This window comes from Daphnia magna, linkage group LG7, assembly GCF_020631705.1.
Source record: "Daphnia magna isolate NIES linkage group LG7, ASM2063170v1.1, whole genome shotgun sequence".
NCBI lineage: Eukaryota > Metazoa > Arthropoda > Branchiopoda > Diplostraca > Daphniidae > Daphnia > Daphnia magna.
Window position 1 is genome coordinate 2,002,934 of NC_059188.1, and position 19,591 is coordinate 2,022,524.

The following is a 19,591-nucleotide window of genomic DNA, read 5'->3' on the forward strand; positions in this document are numbered from 1 at the left end:
TCTGATTCTAGTTTCCACCACTTTGCTCCGCCCCAAAACTGTCGAAATTTTAGACATTCAGACCAACGAAACGCGGTATAGGGATTCCTCTCAGCCTGAACCAACCAGGGTTCTATGACTCTGATTTTGGCAACTAGCTAGTTATATGAATGGAATGAAAAATGAGACTTGTCTCATTTTTTCCTCAAGCTTTTTCTTTCCTCAAAACGCTTACGAAACGCTGTACGTAATACGTAAAACGCTCCAAAAACCTGTAAGGTGAACGATACTTAACAGTGGAATGGATTTGGCAAGAAAAATCAAATCAAATCCAAATCAAATCCGAGAAATTCAAGGATTTTGATTTGCTTTTCGGAACCAAAAAAAAACCTTGATTTGATTTGGATTTGTCGCAAATTGTCGTTATTTGATTTGAAAAATCAAATCAATTTTCAAATCCATATCAGCCCCGATTAGCTCTAATCGGGGCTGACGTCCCGCCCCGAAAAAATTCATTCGGGCGGTTGGGGCATTCTTTTAAATTATTTTGAAATTTGAAAAAAAAGAAAAATTTATTTTCCCCCCTATGGATTTGACATTTCATTTGATTTCATTGATTTCATTTGGATTTGATTTGGATTTGATTTGAAATTTTAGATTATTTTTACGAAATTATTTGATTTGGATTTCGAATTTGTTAAAATGATTTGGATTTGTAAACTGATACTTAAGCCTGGGACGCAGCAATTCAGCTCGTCAAATTTCTTATGGCTAATAAATTATAAACATGGCCAATGCCTACGGCATTCATCGTTGTACTAGATTTCTTATGAAAAAATAAAAATAAACGTAAACAAATTTTTGCTGAAAGATCACTTTAAGTCAGTCATCGTCTTTTCAAAGTATCCGAGTAATCCGACATATTTGAGAACGCGGTAAAGCCTGTTCATTCGAAGAAAGCATGTAGCTTTTCTTGGCTTTCTCTGAATACTGAAGAAGATGCTTTCTGGGAAAATGAACAAACTACTCCATTTGTTGATTTCACATTTCAAAATGCTCTTTTTCTTGTCGCGTATGAATTTAAATTGGCACCCAATCTGGATTCGGGTTACATTCCAGAACGATTTTCCCGGGTTTTAGTAAGGGGATCCAGGCTGACTAAAATTCAAATTTGTAGAAAGATATGCTAGCAGACAAAGTTAAAATATAGTGGTGTGAAAATAAAACACAATATTCAGTGAATGCAACTGCCAATATGCACTGTTGAATAATTCTGAAATTCTTGTTTTACGGCTCCCTCACAGCTCGTAGATGTCGTGCGTTCTTTTCAAATAACAATCGTAGCAATTAAAATGAACCAAACCAAACATTGTATTACCATTGGGTTTTTAATTTTTCTTGAACTACTTTTCATGGTACTGTGTCATGCAGAACATAACAGTCCAGTCTCTGGCATATCAAACAGTGACCCCAAGTAAGTCTTAAATTCTATCATACTCAAATTTTTTTTATTTATATAGCTTCTTGATTTAAGATTTCTGAGCCCATTGGGTCTCTTATCAACACCTCGACTCTTGAAGAAAGATATCCCAGAAGAACTGAAAGATGCAAAACATGGAATTGTCATGGGAGTGTCTTCAGAAAAATGTGATAATGGAAAGGTGATTTTTCATATTAGTTATTTAAAAAATTTTCAGCTAAACTTAGCAATATTGAAATTCTTAAGGTCAATATAACAAAGGATTGGGATGGTTCCCCTGTAAACCATACATGCTTCACTTCCAAGTATCCACTTCCAGTCAAAGAGGACATTGAACCATTTATAACATGTGATAAAATTCCTCCTGGAAATTATTCAGTATTAAAATATCTGACTGCATATGTTGAGAAATTGATTAACGTAAACATGTTTATTCCATCAGCCTCCACACTATTGTATGGACACCATAGTTCAGTACAATTCAGCTATTCCAACATAGTAAGTCTCCCTTGTTATTGCAGTTGAAATTAATAAATTGGTAATTTTTTCTTCCTCCCAAACATGATTACAGTGAAGGACATCGTCCTCTTTGGCCCATTTTCGGTGAATACCAGTTTGTCCCACCTCAGCGCTGGCTACATAACATCGAAGTGCGATTACTTTCGTAAAAATTTTAGCCGTAGCTATTCAGACTAATCATTCCCATTTCTGTCGCAGCATGGAGCGATTGTCATGTTATATCACCCTTGCGCTGAACCTTCAGAAATTCTAAAGTTGAAAAAGCTTGTCAAATCTTGCCTTTGGAAATATGTTATAACTCCTTGGAACAAAATGAGCAGAGAACTGGTGAGCAGTGGATGTATTTTTTTTTTTTAGTTTCAACAGAATCTATTTGTAGCCTGATAGCTGGACAACAAGGCTGGTGTGCAGGTGTGTATTGATTTTTATTTCTTATTCTCAGCCTTTTGCACTGGTAGCGTGGGGATGCCGCCTACAAATGGCAAAAGTGGATACTGGAATCGTCCGATACTTCATCCGTTCTAAAGCATTCCGCGGACCTGAATCTCATTATCTAAAACAAGGTCAGTTCTCTGTGGGTCTTATTGAAGTTTCAAACCCACCAAGTGATCCTTCGCTGGACAAAGTGCTCTGCTGATGAGTGAAAGTAATCTTCATTTTGCTCAGTACAATTACTTAAAAAATCGTTGCAATTATATCACGATTACTGTATAAAAATAGATCTTTTATCATTTATTTTGTTTGATAGAAGGTACAGGGGGCGTTTTTTTTCATATTAATAACAATTTTTCAGGACAATCAGCAATTTTTTTTTTCATTCAACGTGAATCCATGTCATCCAATGTCATTTTCAAGTAGAACACATATTAATACAGTTTTAATTCAAATTTTTTGCGGAAGAAAACGTCGTTATTCTTCTGTTGCATTCTAGTAAATCCATCTACGTTAAAAACGCAGACAGTTTAGCATTAGGCAACAATCATGGTGGCAAATCCTTTGGACAGTCAAGCATTTTTGTTTGGATTTTTCGTCAAAATATATCGGGAATATCTGTGCGCCTCACGTTCAAGAAAATTGCCACAATACATGCATATTTGTTAACAAGGATTTCGTTGAAAAAAGAACAATCACGTTGGAATGCCGTATTCTGGAGTAATGTTAAAGAAGTCGTAATACTGAATGGGAAGTGGATCCAAGCCACGTTCTTTCAGTGCAAGTTGCACGCTTTCTATCGCCTTGTGAATTAATAATCTCTGGCTGGCAGTGTATGGGAACCTACATAAACAAATAATCGTGTTAAATTAATCGAAAATATAGTAAATATAATAAGGACAATGTCCAATCTAATGTACTAAGAGAAAATGAACGTACTCGGTTTGCGCCGTTTGATTAGATTCGCGTTTGAATGAATTATCCGCCGTGTGACGTAGAACGCATTCGAGTCTTTCTTTGTCGTAACCCAACCCGAGCATCTTTAACAGACGTTTCAGTTCCGATCGAGTTTCCCGATGTAGGCGCTCGTAGTATATGATGCCACCTTGTTTTAATCCACGGATCCAGACGGTCGCCAAAGTCTCCCAGCCGGCCACAGATCGACTCACAAAATTATCCCATTCTGAATATTCGAATAACATAATCGATAAAAAAAAAAAAAATTTTATTTCAAAGGAAACGTGACGTCTTTTAAATTGGATTCATAATACTTGTGCCTGAGAAAGCGCTTTCTGGTGCAGCTCCGACCATTCCAGTGAAATCAAAATTGCGATAGGATCGTATAGCTTTGAAAGGATTGCGTATGATTAGAATGCCTTTGCCATTGAATTCTTCCAGGGTTTTAGTTCGATTCGCTTCGGGCAAACTGTACAATACGGCGTCCAGTGAAAAATCATGCGTCTTTTGCAACAAAGTGCATCCACAGTCAACTGGAATCTGATAGCTAGTGTTAGCTACGGGTTCAAAAACACATAATTGACGTGTTGAATTATTTTGTTTCACAGTTTTCTCAAATTGTGCAATACCTTTGGATTGGAACTGGGTATCTTCACCGGCGTAAACTGAGCTGATAAACATACCTGTAATGCCTACCAACAACATACGCAGCCAAGAATTGCCACTACCAGGGAATGAGACTAAAGCACCAACTTGGGGATAACTCCCAGGTTTAAGAACTCGCGATTCGTATTTTGTACAGTTGGCATCGTCATTCCACAAATCCAACCAATCGAGCGTTCGATTCAAATCGACATCTTCATCGGAATCGAATTTGAATTCTGGGAATGGTTCGATCCCGACAGGCTCGACGGTGGGTACTGTCGCTTCTCCACACAAGTTGGCCGACAAGGGATCGACAATTGGTTGAATACTGTTATTATCATCGATAAGTTCTTCAACATCAGGTTTACCATCTGTGTTCTCTTCAGTTTCCTAAATAGAAATAAAAAAATAACAAAACTGACTATTCTGAATCGATCTCGAATTTAGAGGTCAAAGACTTGTAGACGAAGAATCACCTTATTTTGTAGCAGTTGAATAGCGAATGGTCGGTTGAGATTCATTCGGTTGGTCCATAAGTAGATGGACGACCCGAAAAAAATGCCCAGTAAGACGTACTGCAAAACACTTAAACGTCGTCGATGGAACATGATGACACACTGGGGTTGTTTCTTGTTGCGGGGAGAACTGGCCGTGGCCGAAGACAACACGGCACTGGCCGCCAGTTTACGAACAATATCACGCTGCATGTCCAGCTCGGGAAATGCCAGAAGTAAAAATCCACGAGAAGCCTTCCCTCCCGGCTGTTGACCTCTACCAATTGCAGGACAAAACAGGAGACATGTACACCTTGGAACAAGCTGGAAGATCGTGCAGGCAACTCACGACGCCGAGGGCATTCATATGCCTTCAACAAGCAAAAGCTGCTGTCCTTGAAGATGTTAGTGCCACGTGTGATCTGCCGTGACTCGTCTATTTGTGTTGCGGTGAACACAGACGGGCACAGATGGTTTTCTCATTCAGCCCTTCCTTTCTCTTTCTCTCCGTTTTGTTTCCTTTTACGCTCTTTTTTACACGGAACGCTAAAGATGAGTCGGGAGTTTTTAGTGGTTCTTGCCATTCCTTATTTGGAACGATGACCAAAAATACGTTCCACTCATCTGACGGTATTTGCGGGCGAAAGTTGACTTTATAGCCAAAGAGCTTTACGTGTATAAGGATTGCACACACACCTAGTGCCTAACTATAGTTATTTAGCAACTGTTTGAAGTAGACTCGGATGGACAGTGGCTTTACAATAACAATTATAATTCAAGTTTCTTTCACAGCAGAAATGTGATAGTTTTGTCCTTTGTGTTGCATTTATGTTAATACTTGCAGCGTATATTTACAGTAGCTCTCAAACTCAAATGTTTGTCGGTATATGCCACTCACACTGGGCTCACTCAACACTGGAGTTTCTCTTGAAACAGTGGTAAATTTATACCAGAAAACTAAGCATCCAACTGAGAAGAGGTCGCGACAAGTGTTTGAAGAACATCAACTCGATGTGTTTGAATACTAATAAAACTCGTAAATTCACCTCTCTCTCTATTCTTGACCGCAAAAATGTTATCAAAGTAGGGAAGGTCAAATCATTTGTCTATTCTCGCCATGCATTTGTGAAAACTTCAGAGTTCCAAAAGCTTTTTGAATAGCTTCTCGCCTTAACAAGTGGCAGACTCAAGATAGGTCGAGGTCTACGCTCCCGTGTATTCTTTTCTCTTAACAATGACAACACATGTGTGGTTGTTTTAGAAACACTTGATGGCTGTTATACACTTGTTTCACCACATGGTGTTCATTATTCTTATCTGTACAAGGATTTTTCAGTGCAAGAAAACCTTGGGAATTTCATCCTCATTTGACATGAATTTTAGGCTTTCGAGATAAATGCCATCCCGATGATGGATGGCTTTCAATGTTAAGGAAATTTTCAGATTATACCGGGATATGGCACGCCCTTTCCCCGCCCTCTAACCGAATAAACCGACCAGAAGTCGTGACTCGTGCATAACCAAAAACACGGCAATCACGAGCGTTATTCCTATAGCCCTGTAATACGGATTAGGAACGTGCCTAGATTTTTATTCACGTCGAATACATTTCGAAAAAAAAGGTTCTGCATAACTGTAAGACATATAGGCTATCACGTGTGCATAGAAAATAAAATACGATTAGAAAAAAAAAAATGTTGAGATTTTTATTTCAGATATTTCTGGAGTTGTACATCTAGGAGTATTGTTAAAATTGTTCGAAAACTAGGGGAAATATGAATAAGCATTTATAAAAAGCGAACACCACGTCACATTACCCGCAACGTACACGTCTTCAACTTGATTTTAGTCGTCTCGAAAGCTGAACTTTCATAATGTTTGCTTATCAGTTGCTTCATCTCCTGAAAGCAAACGGGCTAAAATAAAATGCAAATAAAAAAATCAATAGAAAATCGCAAAAAATGTATACATTTTGTAAATACCTGATCTCCGGCGAAACGAATAACTACGTGTTCCGGATGTTTACCGGCTGTGTCGCACTGGCCGCACAGAGTGAAATCACCATCGCACTCGAGACATTTGTACACGAAGCCAACAAGCTGATTCTTGCAGCTTGAACAAATCAAATTGGGATGAGGATTGCCCTGACAATTACCCGTAACGGATGGACTTGTTATCTGGATAAATAACCGGATGGGATTCTCTTGGTCATCCAAATGACCCTTGGTTATGACTCTTAAAGCAGCCAACGTCTCTTTAATATTATCGCACGGTATGGCAATCCTATCGTTCTCCTCGTCTGGAAAATTAATTATAATTAAACCACACAACATTTAAAAAAGAAAGAGATTTAAGACTAAAATATTTAAATAAATAATTGTTCCATACCAACGTATACAATACGTGTCGGTACATCGGCCAGCTGAGGATAGACGTTCAAGACTCTTTGGCCGAGCGAAATGTGGCTAAAAGATGTTGTGTCGGAGGTGGTGGTGTTGCCTGTGACGTAAGACCATGTGAGGAATTTGTAGCTGTTGGCGTCGACCGTCCCATCGGATGCAATGACGCCGCACTTGAAGGTCAGCGTGACTTCGGGCATGTTCATTATGGGATTCAGACTCAACATTGATGTTTTGCGTCTCACTAAACTATCTTGAACAGTGCTGCAACTATGACTGCGCTTCTTTGAACCGATTCTTCGGCTTGGTTTTACTTAAGCAAACGTTGTTTTAGCGTCAACGCGCATCGTTGTTTTAACGTTGATTTTCTGTTTTAAAATAGGTGCTTTTCGCTTCTAATATATTGCTGAGGACAAATGACATTGTCGTATATACTACGGTCCAATAAACGTTTAGCGACATTTAGAAAACAATTAGGGAATATATTGACGCAAGGAAAGATGTATTTTCAGATCAAACTCGACCGTCCATTAGGTTACGCAAAGCTCTCAACTGTTCTAATTATTCAATAGTTTTGTTCTTTTTGGGAATCAAATAATTTATGTATTTATTCAAGTACACGGTGGAAATGTATTCCGATTTGTCGTATCACAAAAGCATTCTTGCGCACTCTTTTAAAGGCGACGAACAATTGCGAAAACAATAAATTCCAACTTCCGTTTTTGGGATCTGCTGTTATACAAGATCTTTTGACTGCATTGATGATCACGTTGCTAAAACAAATGCGTTGAAACAATGCGTGATGGCTGGTAGTTTTTCTTGTGGCAGAAGAAAAACGAAATGCCCGTCTTTCTTCATCCCGATTTTCTTTTGGTTCAGGGTCACATCTTTCGATAGTTAAATGACAATTTTTCATTGCGTATCGGAGTCATCGGAGATAGGCAAAAAAAAAAGCGCAAAATCAACATTAGTCATAAAACTTCGAAACCTTTTACTTTCGGGAGTCAGAGAGCGGTGGTTAACGAGCCATTGACGTAGTATGCAAAACACATGTTGACGGCGGATACGCGGATCGTCGATTACGTGTAAGAATGTTGCGCAAAAAAAATGCATGTAACAAAAATGGTTGCATAATCGAATAGTATTGTTGCAAAAGAATAAATACCGATGACATTTATGACTGTTAAAAGAGTCGTCCTACTTGGTATGGTAATCTCTGCAGGTTTGAATCATTTCTATTGATGGCGGTTAATACAGCACGCTTGTCACATCAATAACGAGTAAAGCGTGATGGAGATGCGTGAATATGTTGTGAAATTTCTTTCCAAAAATGTAAAATAAAACAAGTAGGATGGGAAAAAAAAAAATCCGGAATAAAAAATAGTAAACCAGGTTTTCACGCATTGCCGGGCATAATTGGCGAATAAAATTCGAACGCCGGACGTGGGTTGATGGGTGCGAAATTTAAAAGCGGGTTGCTTCAACAGCAAACTAAAGCTTTATACGTGCATCGTCGTGAAACTTGATTTATAAGTCGTACGTGTTTCCGCATTTCGTTTGTCGTTTTCATTGAGTCAGTGCGTATCATTGAAAAACTAGAGGTTGATGAATTGTGTTTATTTCTAAACGTGCAACCACAAACAAGGGCGTGTTCACGTTTATGTGCTTTATTTGTTTGTTCTGCAATTTAAACCCTTGAAAACTGTATACGTTACGGTTTAATTAATAACTGTATGATTGGTTACAAATAGGATGCGTTAGTCTATACTGATAATAGTGTCAGAAATGACCATCCGTATTAAATTAACTGAATCTTCAAATCTGATTTCAGTTTAGACCACAAGACAAATGATTTATTGTCCAACCAATTTGTATGACTTTCTTGCAGCTGCAATGTAAGACGAGAATGAATCGAATCATCATATTTGCTTATTTATCGAGGCGTTTCATAATTAGAAGCCATCATCGTTGCCAGTGGAAACAAAATCTGATTGCTAACCACAGCCAGCGTCTGCACACCGGTTGTTAGACACGTGGCAAGTTCCGTTGGAAATTGTTGAACCTCGTTTCCCTGTGAAAATTTATTACAATGCGAGTAGAAAAAAAAAAAAACAATAAATGTCTTATTCTTCGTTTATCCTAAATTGTATACGACTAACATGCTGGTAGATGTACCGCAATAAACAAATGTTTTTGAAAGGATCCGTTGACGACAAATGGCATTTACCTGTGTTTTCATTAAAGTAATTCACTAGTTATTAACGATTTCCTGAAATTTCTATTTGCAATGATTTTTAATTTAGTTTTTGCTGTCGGAGAATCAATGCTATAACGAATGAATCATATACGAGCTCTTCAAGGCATCGTAGACTATAAAAAATAAGTTCTCAAATAACCGTGAATTAATGTGTCACGTAACAAGTTACGGAGAAGAAATCGTGAGCTGGCAAGAAGGAAAACACAAATCAATTCCAAAAATGTATAAGTTATAACTCTGAGATTGCACTGTGCAGCACAACAGATCTGCATGTGACTCTAAACATACTCCGGTATCCATTAATGGAATTTGACTATATACGTAACCAACAAAAGAAAGGAAAAAAAATGGGAGTTTTGCGTTCGTTGGGTCACGGACGTGAATAGTTTTAAAAACTATTCGGACAAGATGATGGCGGTGCACGATTGTGTTGCGTAATTTTTTTTTATTATTATTATTATTTTTTGAAAAACTAAGAGGAAACATTTGCCAATTATTTACATTTTCTTAATTGGGGAAAACGTTCAAGAAAAAACAAGAAGTCTAGTTTGATTGTTTCTGGAAGAGAGAGGAGGATAAACCAGATTGCGTAGCCTATTGTTTTCAACTTTTCTTTGTACGTTTTTCGTGTGACAACACCGGAACATTAGATTCTCTCCAGCAAATCGATTTCAAGAAAAGAGAAATAAAAGTGTGGGATCATTAGAAAAATTCTAACCAGGTCTCTTTTTTGAAAAAAAATATATCGCAAACTCTCATGTACCCATTCCCCTAACATCCTGTATTCATTAATACAGGTAAGCAACAACTGTGTGGATGGTAACCTAAGAATAATCAGTTCAACAGAGTGGAAACGTACAGGGAAAAAAAAAGGGGAGGGAGTACAAAAAAAAGGAAGAGAAAGATTAAAGGGAAACCAAAATGAAAGGGGATTTCAAGAGTCACGGCAGAGGATGAGAGAGGAAGCCACCTGTGAAACACCCGCTTTGCATAAAGAAAAAAAAAAGGCCGACAATCTTTTTGTTTTGATTTTGTCCTGCGGGAAGGTCTTTCTGTCTCCGTAAAAAAAAAAAAATCTAAAGTAACAAGACCCTCCTCCTCACACACGTTTCTTCCCTCCCCTCGGGTTTTTTTTCTTTCGATTCGTTCGCCGCAACACACGACCGTTGTAGTATAGTAGTGGAAAAATCTACACACACACACAGACACACACACACTGCCTTTCCTTTCTTCAGGTTTTCTTTTTCCTATATATTCATTAGTGTTCGGTCTGGCGGTAACCCACACGCACCGACAGTGCAGCGTTTCCTAGTTTTTGTTTTTCTTCTGGGAAACAACAAGTTTCAGTTTTTGTTTTTCAAATTTACGATCAACCCGGATTTACATGTAGTTAACACTCGATTTAACTAGCAAACGCACATATCCATGGATTCATGGACATTTATGTTTTGTTCTGTAGAAGGGACAGTGTTCGGTTTCTCCTATGCCAACAAGTGAACAAACAAAGGAAGGGTAACCACCTTTTAGTCGTCACCGGAAAACACTTGGGACAAAAGAATTTCGAGACGTTTTGGGAAGACGCGTTTCTCATGCCCAAATCTTAAAAAAAAAAAAGCTGCACCTTCAACTCAGGTGGGGCAGCTCTTTAAGGTGTTGTCTTTTTGGCTGAAAAGAAAAAGGTCCGCCAGAGAGCATATCGGTAGCTGGTCCGTGTGCGTGATTTCCATCCGTTTCTTCACGTCGGCTACGGTCTATAGGAAAATGAAACGCGCTAAAACAGAAGAGGATAGACAGAATGTACGGGATAAATTACAAGAACTAGAAAACCAACACCACGGACATCATCATCATCCAAGCCCAGCCACCATTCCGTTATTGAATCGGTGTTGTTGTTTCAGTTTGCTGACTGGTGCCGTCTTCACGGGTATCTACGCAACGGTAAGCACATTTTTGCGTACATGTTGCTCTTATTTCGTTTTACGTCATTAACTGTCGGCGCATAATCGATTGCATCTGCTATTTGATGTTGAGAGATGAATCCTTTATAAAGCATGGACGCCACGTCTATAGCTTACCACACAGCAGATTTTGGCTTTATTGTTAAACGATCAATCAGTGTTCCAATCTGATGCGCTTTCCAAAAGGTGTTAAGTGTACATCATGTCCTCCTACATGTACTTACCCCACCCTACGATAATTTGTCGTGCATGGCAGACTCTTTAAGTGCAGAACGCTAAGACTAGACCTACGGGGTTTCTGATTTTCATGGGCAAAAGAGAGAGACTGTAGTCGTAAAAATTACAGACGATGACGCTGCGGTTGGATATCTAGGTATATAATCAATGAAGAAACCTTTGCCGAGTTGATTCCACACAAAAAAACTGTGTATAGGAGGAGGGAAGAAGGCGTTTTACGACAAGACACCAACCGCAAAATAATACCAGGAGATGGGAGGACTTTGCCTCTATGATTGCGTAGAGGAGTCGGATGTTATTTTTTTTTTAACGGGAACGCACATGATTGAAGATGAAAATAACTGCTGGAGACTGTTGCGAGTAGCAAGCGAAATAAAAAAAAATAAATATGTACACACAGTGCTGGAGTGACGCCGCTATTCAAAGAGGAGATCAATCCTCATCTACACAGCGGTTGGTCTACCGTAGCAGCAATAGCGTAGGCAAAGAATAGAGGCCATCGTCCCATTGAAACTTGTCTTTCAATTATGACGCAAGGAGCTGTGTTTTTTTTTTTTTTCTTTTTCGAGTTGAATGCCAGATGGAGAGATAGCTGCCAGATATACCGGTGCGGGAGGGGGAAGGGAATTTCATATTCTTGGCTTGAAATCTCAATACATAACGGTGTGCTTTTCAAAACGCTATGTCAACCAACCTGTAATCAAATGCGAAACAATTCGTTTGCAGTTCTTTTTCCCATGAAAAAATTCAATTAATTTATTTTTTATTCATGATTTGTTAAAAATTTGGATGAAGGCTGTTTACATTTGTGCATTCGCTATTGAACTTTGGTTGATAACCGAAGCAAAAGGTACGATAATGTTTGGTTTTCACACAACTTGTCCACTTTTAATTGAAAAAAACAAACATGAAATCTCTCATTACAGATGAATTACCTTCTCCGCCTTATATTCTTTGTTTGGTCTACTTTATTATTTGGATTATGTCAGTGGCCTTGCTCGTTGGACTCGCACTGGTAATGAATCATAACAACATTTAAATTAAAAACCTTAAACAAAAGGGTTTTTAAGACAACCATTTTCGATTGAATTTTTCAGAGAAGAACGCAACCAATTTTAGCTTGGCTGCTATGTTTGATTGTGGTGTTCTTTCCGGAATGCGGACTCGTCATGTTCATGAGCCTTTATTACTGGGTATACACTTTAAAACCTAATTTTTTAATACCTTTTTTAAAGAAATGTTTCGGCACAAATTCTTTCGCAGACACTAGATACGTCATTCGGCACGGTGGAATTGGTATTTTGGATCGTCCGCGCTTCGATGAATGTAAGTTGACGGTAAAAATGTGCCCTTAATAGGCGCTATTTCGACGGCGGTACATTTGAAAAGACATAAACTTTTTGGCGTGTCGCATTTTCTCCGCAGATTTTGGGGACAATCCAAGTGTTTTCTCTCTACTCGCAATGGAAAGAGGAAAAGAATGTCAGTCGCAGATTACGGGATCTTAGCATGGTAATGATATTGCTGCATCATTATGACACACTTTTTGTCTTCAGACCGACTTCAAAACATTTCTTTCATTACTTAAAAGAAAAGCAACTTGTTATCAATAGACTTCCTGCGTACATAAAGTAATTCTTATTTGGGCCATTAGCATACGTCTCCAATGTCTAACGGTTACTACACAAACCCCGTAATCAAGACACCATTGCCGGGAAGCCTCAGAGCTGGTTATCACAACGCTGCATATCTTAACTCGAACATGAATTTGCGACAGATGCAAATGCACGGCAACCGCCAACAAGTCAACGCTGCCATGGCATCGTTGGATCGCACTCGTAAAAATTTTGCAAAACACTCATTAAACCGGTAAACGAAATTCGTATCGTTCCAGAATCTTTCGCGTGATAACAACCTAATCCCATTTTTCGTCGGTTCGTTACAGATCCATATCTTCCGTATCGCAACTCTACCCAAAGGAAGAAACCGATTGTGGCAAGGTGTTCACTAAAGGAGAGATCGCGAATGGCTTTACGGTTTTCGACCAATGGCAGCAGCATCAGCAGTGGCTGGAACAGAAAAAAAAGGGGATAACTCCAGAACCTGGGATGGCTTTCGGTCCTATGGGCATCGCTGGAGTTGGACTAGATGATTCGGAATTGGGAGCGATGGATAACGGCTGTTGCCCGCAGCATTCCATGCGGTTTACGAACGATGGCGATTATTTGAATCGGGCCCCACTTTCGCGTGCCGTCAGCACGCTCTTGTTGAATCGTCACTGCCCTTCTCAATTTGCAATTCCAAATTTTGATCGACAACGCCAGTTTTTAGTTGGCTCCAATTCGGTTGACAGCCAAGCACCGCCAATGAGGCGGGCCCATTCCATGAACGATTTGAATCTTAGGGCTTCCTCAACCTCATGCGATATCAAGTTCGGTCGAACAAACAGGCCGCATTTTGATTACATTCGGTCGGCCGGACGTCACGGACATATAATTACGCGAGGCGAATCTGACGACTTCCAACGCAGTTACAAAGACGTCGCTTTGTAGACTTTGGAATAGAGACCTTGAAAAAATGTTGAAAAATCACGTGCGTTGTCTCTTTAAAAAGTTCCCTGACAACAAACATGCAGCTTCGAAAAAAAGTTACCTGATATTTTTGTGTTGTTGTTATATCTCGTCAAGGTAGCGTATATAGACACTGCCTCCGATTTGCACATTTAACAATAAATTTTGTTTGCCCCTTATACGCAATTTTGTTTTCTAAGGCTATATGTTGATGATGGACTGATGGTGATTTAACATGAGTGTATTTGGACTAGTTTATTTATTTATCTTTTGATCGAAGGAAGTACTTAAGACATTTCGAGGAAATCAGGAAATTCGTGGTAAATTTGCATAACTTTGTGATGATCTTGTTGCATGGCTGTGGATGGGCTTCCTAATTTGTCTGACTCTTCACGTATGACTTTTAAACATTTAGCGAAATCGCTTTTTTTATAAACAGGACTCCTAACCCGTAGGATGGCATGGTAAAGCTGCAAGGCATCTGATCGTCTCTAAAGAAAGACATTTTTCAACGTTATATGAGATTGAAGAAGAAAAACACCTGTAGCGGAAATACCTTATCTCCTGGCCCATAATCAGTGAGGCGTCTTAAAATGACATCAAGCAAAACTTCTAGATCAGCTGTGTAAAACAATTTGGCTGTTTCAGCTCCTGAAAAGAGTCCACGCATCAAGCTCGAAACTGAATCAGTTTGATTGTCATCATTTTGATGGCCAACGTATTGTTTAATAGGATCATCTAGTATTAAAACTAAAAATGATTAGAGTTCAACATCAAAAAATGCAAAAAAAACAAACAAACAAAACAAATCAATATTCAAATGTTACCTTCTCTGTTGTAGAGTAGTAAGATCTTTTCGATAAGGCTGTCACACATACTTCTATTAGCTAAACAGAGCAAAACTGGATTGTTCTCCGAAGACACTAAACTGAACTGCCGATGCAGCGCCAAAATTAAATGCATCGCGGCACTAGTGATTGTCAAACATTCCTGATCTTTTTCGTCACTTGTAGCTATGGAAACAGATTCCGTTTCTAACACGTCAACGAGAAGTGCGATCAAGTTTTCTCCGAGCTCATTTTGCTGCGCGAAGGATAGAGGTTCTTGGCAACATAACGTCACAGTTAGAACGCGGATCGACCAATAAATGCGATCTTTATTGATATCCTTTGCAGTGCCAATCGCTTGGATATCTCTGGCCAATTCGGAAGGAAGAACAGAGTTGATGGCCACGTTGACGAATGTTGGCAATAGTTGTAGGGCATGGAAGAGAATGGCGAGTATTGGCCTCCGTTTTCTCCATGAGGTTTCGGCTTGCAAACGGTGAACCAACTGCAGCAGCAAGGCACAATCATGACGTTCAAGAGCAGCAATCAACAAAGCACGATCAGCATGCGTTGTGAGGTCTAACATTTCGTTCCAAGTTTCTTCTGGAACATCAGTTTCTTGATCTGAAGCAAATTCCATGATTAAACCAACCACCCGATCCAAATGGTGACTATCTAGTCCGCCACGGCGGATTTCCATGGAAATCTGATCTGTGTCGGTATTAAGAATGCGCTCAATTCCATCCGGAATGTGAAGAACGTTCTCTTGCAAGTATTTCAGAGTTTCGAGAATGGCCCCTTGCGCCTGCTGGAACGTACATCTCGTGTTGTGGCGAACGAGTGATGTTAATTCGTACATCTGTTTGGCTGCCAAGTGTTCTAGCTCTTTTTCTAGTTTCCTTCGAGATTCTTTTAGGTTCTCAATAACAGATGCTTGGTCACGACCAGGCGACCGCTTGCAAGCAATTCGTTTTAAAATATCATCAATGTGCTTAATTTCTTCTATTTTGGAACATGTAGCTACCGTGAGGTAATTGGCAGGTGCCTGGAATAAAGCGGGTATTAATACGTAGCAGATGTAATTTATTTCATAATTATTGGGAACTAAAATACTTACATAGCCGTTTTCTCCATTTAGCTTAATGACATGAACCCATTCGTGATCCTTATTAGTTCTTTTTAATGTCACGAAAAGGTCATTTTCGACAAAACTTAGCGTGCCCTCGTACGGTGCTTGGAAATCGTACATTGCGCGCAGCATCTTCTCTACAAAGAACAATACATGAATGCGGACCCATAGCTTCTAATTAACTTTTAAAGCATACAAGCTCAAAATATGAAACTTTAGCACATTTATTTCAATGGCTTCGGAGCCTGAAAAGTACTTTTTTCCTATTTCTTCTCCCACAATATTTAAATGATAAATAAGCAAAACATGTTTGATACACAAGAAGAAATATAAAATAACTGACTCTCATAGCCAGAAGTCATGCCATGGTCACATGATTAAAAACATGAAATCATGTAGCTTGTTTACAAACATTTATTTAAGTAAAGGAAGGCATGCACAATTCCACAACAGGGAACTACAGTAAACAACAAAAGGTTACAAAACTGGAAACCAATGCATCTAAGCTTTCAACTTAATGTGCACTGAATACACCTAAGCTTTCAACTTAACATGCAATACATACTTTCATTTATGTTTCCCCATTGCTAACTGAAAGTATGATAGAAAACCGAATCGCTAAGTAACTGTAATTGCATATCTTACGTTGCTAGGCAGGAAACCGGGTAGAGATGGACGAAGACGATCAGTTTATAACAGAATTAGGTTCGTTCGTTAACTGTATAAAATATCAACATGCTTTTTAATGTCTTATTGCATTACATCAGTTGTTGGTTGGTCCTGAAAGTGAATGGAGGTTCCAGGAATACGAAAGAGAAATTAAATGACAGACAACACTTTGTCGAATAGGGAAAAATAACGGAAAAATATCATTTGTTTTGTCGTCTGCTAATTGCGAAAATGGTGCCATCTTATGGTACTTATTGAAGTTTTCTTTCAAACTGTCTTTCAAAAAACTGTCAAACTTCTAAGATAAAATAAATTCTTTCAGATTTGGCGAGTTGGCAGTTATGCTAGTATTCCCAGCCCACCTTGACTGTTTGATTATTCTACCAGACTTTCGGATAATATATCAATTTAATCTGGTAATGAGAAGATGCATGCCATATCTACTGATTATCAACGTATTAAAAAACTTTGCAATGATTAAATAAAAAACATAAAAAATGCTTGGAATATATCTTTGCCAAGACTGCATGATGTACTGGGGACTGTATGGGAACAGAGGGATGTGCACTTAAGAAAGTGTCCGATCACTAATCAAAATTGATGTTCATAATAAATCGCTCGGAATCGCAATAAAAAGTGTAGCGTCCAAAACTGTTCTGTTAGAAAGCCTTCGTTTGAAATAGCAAATGTGCTGGAATTAAAAGATAGTGAAAAACAGCTCTTGCGTAATTTTGTTTTTCAACGAGTAATTAATACTCCGTCTTCCATTTCTTTAGTCTCTCAACGGCTACTTGTTTTATTTTAACTGTTTATTGCACTATATTATGCGGCAGTGAAAAACGTGTTTGGGTCACTGACTTTATACCTTAAACAAGCAGTTCAGCTTTTACCAGATTTCCCGTTTTGACCGAAGCTCCAAGGATCGATATGAATTTCGTAGTAATTAGTACCTTGCAATTCGACACATTTTAATAGGTGAAACGGTATAGTTAATAGTTTGTCAGGAAAAGTCAACATTAACTTAAAATACCTCTGAAAATCCCTATGATGATGGGCCCTTCACGGTTTGCCACTTCGCAATGTCAGATGCAAGATTTTTAGATGTCACAATAGTTTCGACCTTCACTTGACGCACTGGGACTTCACGCATAGGGATTATTATTGAAATATAATATAATAAATAGGAGGAACGTGATGGAAAAAGTGGGATCATCGGTCAAATTACCAGCCAGAGGCACCGAAAGTGCTACCAGCACCAAGTCTAAAATCCGCAACATTAATAAGATTAAATTTATTTTTCATTTTGGTTGAATACCAAATTGTTTTACAAACTGGCAAATCAAACTCACGTGGCACCCAAAGAAATGGATCTGTCAATGTATAAACAGGTTTTGCAACATTAACGGCGTTGTGGAAGGAACTTTAAACGTCTTTCGAAATCAAATTAAGTTGGGCGCTCATAGCCTAGTGGTTATGGCGTCTGTTGATCATCAATGACCCTAGATGAGGCTTAGAGGGATTGAAGTAATGTACATGGAAACATGGGACATGGAACCTGAACTTGGGGCGCGAGTCTACGGTCGATGATCAACTTTTGCCAAATGAACAACATGTGAAAAATTAAATAAAACAACACAAACAGCAAAATTTAAAATTAGTGATTAGACGTAATTATGTTATTAATAATTAACAATAGCTTCCGTTGAGTTGCAACATGATATCCGTCCAGGCGATCACCAATGTCAAAGGTTCGAATCGTGATCCGCCAAAAACTTTTTTCAGCTTCAATTTCCGATTTGACTAGATTTTTAGGTTCGCTCAATGTTTGCGGTTTTAGAAAATGTGCTTTTTAGATTTTTTTGTCGCTTACAAACTAATTTAAACGAGATTTAAAAGATACAAGATACGTGCTCGTCCTTTCACGGGTGCAGCACATACTGCCGTTGTCTGCTCTGTCAGTTACATAATTAAATCAAAACATTTTCCCGAAATTTTAAAAACTCTTGTGGTCCCCACTTAAATACTTTTCGTAGCGTTATTATATATCTTGTCCGAATATTTGAGCATTTCCTTAAAATAGAAATTTTCAGGTTGAAACTAGGAAAAAGCCATTAGCGGTGGAAATGCAAACTGAAAAATATTTCGCTACGCCATGCTACTCAATTAAATGGGGTAAACATAAGTGAGATTCGACCATGCCCAATTACTCAATGCCAATGGGCTAACACAATATATGAAGGCGACGTTCTGTATTACGCAACTCAATGCATATATTGTGTTAGCCCATTGGCATTGAGTAATTGAATTGAATTGAATTCTGTATTACGCAACTCAATGCATATATCATGGCAGATTCACAAATGTTCATGATGTAACTCTAAATTGTCCAATTGAAAAATAATGTTCAGAATTGCAATGTTGTTAACATAAAAAACAATCGGAATCGCCTTCAACCGCTATATTTGATACAGAATTAAAGCAACAGGTGGATTTGTTAACGATATATATTTGTATTCAACATTTCATTGAGAAACCACATTCGTATGGAACGACTAGTGAACGCATAAATATTTGACAGGGAAATACTCATTTTGAAACGAGGACTGCAAATGATAAAACAAAAGGATTCATATTACCTGGTTCCATGTAGTATGAAGGAGCAGCCGTGGTGTAGTAACTTGGGGCAGCGTAGTACTTCGAGGCTTCAGTATAGTAGGTCGGCTAGGAGTAGTAAGATGGGGCAGCTTCGGTGAAGTAGGTTGGAGCTACGTAATATTTTGGGGCCTCAGTGTAGTAAGACGGTGAAGCGTACGCTGTAGTGTAATTACATCAGCTTATTGCATTACATCAGTTGTTGGTTGGTCCTGAAAGTGAATGGAGGTTCCAGGAATACGAAAGAGAAAATAAATGACAGACAACACTTTGTCAAATAGGGAAAAATAACGGAAAAATATCATTTGTTTTGTCGTCTGCTAATTGAGAAAATGGTGCCATCTTATGGTACTTATTGAAGTTTTCTTTCAAACTGTTTTTCAAAAA

At 38.6% G+C, this 19,591-nt stretch overlaps 5 protein-coding genes across 12 annotated transcripts; 2 read left to right on the forward strand and 3 right to left on the reverse strand.

Moving 5' to 3' along the window:
• The first annotated feature begins 1,165 nt into the window (after nucleotides 1-1,165).
• On the forward strand, nucleotides 1,166-2,865 carry LOC116927910. The gene is made up of 7 exons (XM_032934950.2): nucleotides 1,166-1,453; nucleotides 1,514-1,640; nucleotides 1,706-1,837; nucleotides 1,902-1,957; nucleotides 2,031-2,109; nucleotides 2,177-2,305; nucleotides 2,421-2,865. The coding sequence occupies exons 1-7, from the start codon at nucleotides 1,332-1,334 to the stop codon at nucleotides 2,613-2,615; spliced, it is 840 nt and encodes a 279-aa protein (XP_032790841.1). The 5' UTR covers nucleotides 1,166-1,331; the 3' UTR covers nucleotides 2,616-2,865.
• On the reverse strand, nucleotides 2,696-4,784 carry LOC116927907 (WSC domain-containing protein 2). Its single transcript, XM_032934948.2, has 5 exons — nucleotides 4,489-4,784; nucleotides 3,997-4,402; nucleotides 3,682-3,924; nucleotides 3,350-3,593; nucleotides 2,696-3,253 (listed from the first exon to the last, which is right to left on the reverse strand). The coding sequence occupies exons 1-5, from the start codon at nucleotides 4,717-4,719 to the stop codon at nucleotides 3,106-3,108; spliced, it is 1,272 nt and encodes a 423-aa protein (XP_032790839.1). The 5' UTR covers nucleotides 4,720-4,784; the 3' UTR covers nucleotides 2,696-3,105.
• A 1,414-nt stretch (nucleotides 4,785-6,198) lies between these two features.
• Nucleotides 6,199-7,171, reverse strand: LOC116927913 (sequestosome-1). Its single transcript, XM_032934953.2, has 3 exons — nucleotides 6,895-7,171; nucleotides 6,489-6,805; nucleotides 6,199-6,422 (listed from the first exon to the last, which is right to left on the reverse strand). Exons 1-3 carry the CDS (start codon nucleotides 7,130-7,132, stop codon nucleotides 6,315-6,317), a joined length of 663 nt encoding a protein of 220 aa, XP_032790844.1. The 5' UTR covers nucleotides 7,133-7,171; the 3' UTR covers nucleotides 6,199-6,314.
• Nucleotides 7,172-10,358: 3,187 nt separating this feature from the next.
• LOC116927914 lies at nucleotides 10,359-14,106 on the forward strand. Its single transcript, XM_032934954.2, has 8 exons — nucleotides 10,359-11,100; nucleotides 12,153-12,207; nucleotides 12,284-12,372; nucleotides 12,455-12,550; nucleotides 12,621-12,683; nucleotides 12,783-12,869; nucleotides 13,012-13,226; nucleotides 13,303-14,106. The coding sequence occupies exons 1-8, from the start codon at nucleotides 10,924-10,926 to the stop codon at nucleotides 13,907-13,909; spliced, it is 1,389 nt and encodes a 462-aa protein (XP_032790845.2). The 5' UTR covers nucleotides 10,359-10,923; the 3' UTR covers nucleotides 13,910-14,106.
• A 61-nt stretch (nucleotides 14,107-14,167) lies between these two features.
• LOC116927916 (NCK-interacting protein with SH3 domain) lies at nucleotides 14,168-19,509 on the reverse strand. Of its 8 annotated transcripts, none has more exons than XM_045176586.1 (6): nucleotides 19,399-19,509; nucleotides 16,529-16,532; nucleotides 15,872-16,020; nucleotides 14,755-15,799; nucleotides 14,484-14,665; nucleotides 14,168-14,418 (listed from the first exon to the last, which is right to left on the reverse strand). In XM_045176586.1, the coding sequence occupies exons 1-6, from the start codon at nucleotides 19,507-19,509 to the stop codon at nucleotides 14,215-14,217; spliced, it is 1,695 nt and encodes a 564-aa protein (XP_045032521.1). In that variant the 3' UTR covers nucleotides 14,168-14,214. The 8 variants fall into 8 exon arrangements, with proteins under 8 accessions (XP_045032521.1, XP_045032520.1, XP_045032524.1 ...); XM_045176585.1 differs by having other exon boundaries at nucleotides 14,484-14,677; XM_045176589.1 differs by lacking the exon at nucleotides 19,399-19,509 and adding an exon at nucleotides 16,646-16,660 and having other exon boundaries at nucleotides 14,484-14,677.
• Nucleotides 19,510-19,591: the final 82 nt, after the last annotated feature.

What these genes read in the sequence shown, in the direction of transcription:
- LOC116927910 (XM_032934950.2), top strand. Translation starts at nt 1,332, where the DNA reads ATGAACCAAACCAAACATTGTATTACCATTGGGTTTTTAATTTTTCTT. An exon ending in GCTGGCTACATAACATCGAA is followed by an intron (nt 2,110 to 2,176) that starts GTGCGATTACTT and finishes TTTCTGTCGCAG; the next exon opens with CATGGAGCGATTGTCATGTT. An exon ending in ACAAAATGAGCAGAGAACTG is followed by an intron (nt 2,306 to 2,420) that starts GTGAGCAGTGGA and finishes TCTTATTCTCAG; the next exon opens with CCTTTTGCACTGGTAGCGTG.
- LOC116927914 (XM_032934954.2), top strand. Translation starts at nt 10,924, where the DNA reads ATGAAACGCGCTAAAACAGAAGAGGATAGACAGAATGTACGGGATAAA. An exon ending in TCGTCCGCGCTTCGATGAAT is followed by an intron (nt 12,684 to 12,782) that starts GTAAGTTGACGG and finishes TTTTCTCCGCAG; the next exon opens with ATTTTGGGGACAATCCAAGT. An exon ending in GCAAAACACTCATTAAACCG is followed by an intron (nt 13,227 to 13,302) that starts GTAAACGAAATT and finishes GGTTCGTTACAG; the next exon opens with ATCCATATCTTCCGTATCGC.
- LOC116927907 (XM_032934948.2), bottom strand. Translation starts at nt 4,719, where the DNA reads ATGCAGCGTGATATTGTTCGTAAACTGGCGGCCAGTGCCGTGTTGTCT. An exon ending in TTCAACTGCTACAAAATAAG is followed by an intron (nt 4,403 to 4,488) that starts GTGATTCTTCGT and finishes ATTTCTATTTAG; the next exon opens with GAAACTGAAGAGAACACAGA. An exon ending in AAGCGCTTTCTCAGGCACAA is followed by an intron (nt 3,594 to 3,681) that starts GTATTATGAATC and finishes TCGAATATTCAG; the next exon opens with AATGGGATAATTTTGTGAGT.
- LOC116927916 (XM_045176585.1), bottom strand. Translation starts at nt 19,509, where the DNA reads ATGATATTTTTCCGTTATTTTTCCCTATTTGACAAAGTGTTGTCTGTC. An exon ending in TAAATGGAGAAAACGGCTAT is followed by an intron (nt 15,800 to 15,871) that starts GTAAGTATTTTA and finishes GCTTTATTCCAG; the next exon opens with GCACCTGCCAATTACCTCAC. An exon ending in ATTATGGGCCAGGAGATAAG is followed by an intron (nt 14,419 to 14,483) that starts GTATTTCCGCTA and finishes GTCTTTCTTTAG; the next exon opens with AGACGATCAGATGCCTTGCA.
- LOC116927913 (XM_032934953.2), bottom strand. Translation starts at nt 7,132, where the DNA reads ATGTTGAGTCTGAATCCCATAATGAACATGCCCGAAGTCACGCTGACC. An exon ending in GACACGTATTGTATACGTTG is followed by an intron (nt 6,806 to 6,894) that starts GTATGGAACAAT and finishes TTAATTTTCCAG; the next exon opens with ACGAGGAGAACGATAGGATT. An exon ending in TTCGTTTCGCCGGAGATCAG is followed by an intron (nt 6,423 to 6,488) that starts GTATTTACAAAA and finishes ATTTTATTTTAG; the next exon opens with CCCGTTTGCTTTCAGGAGAT.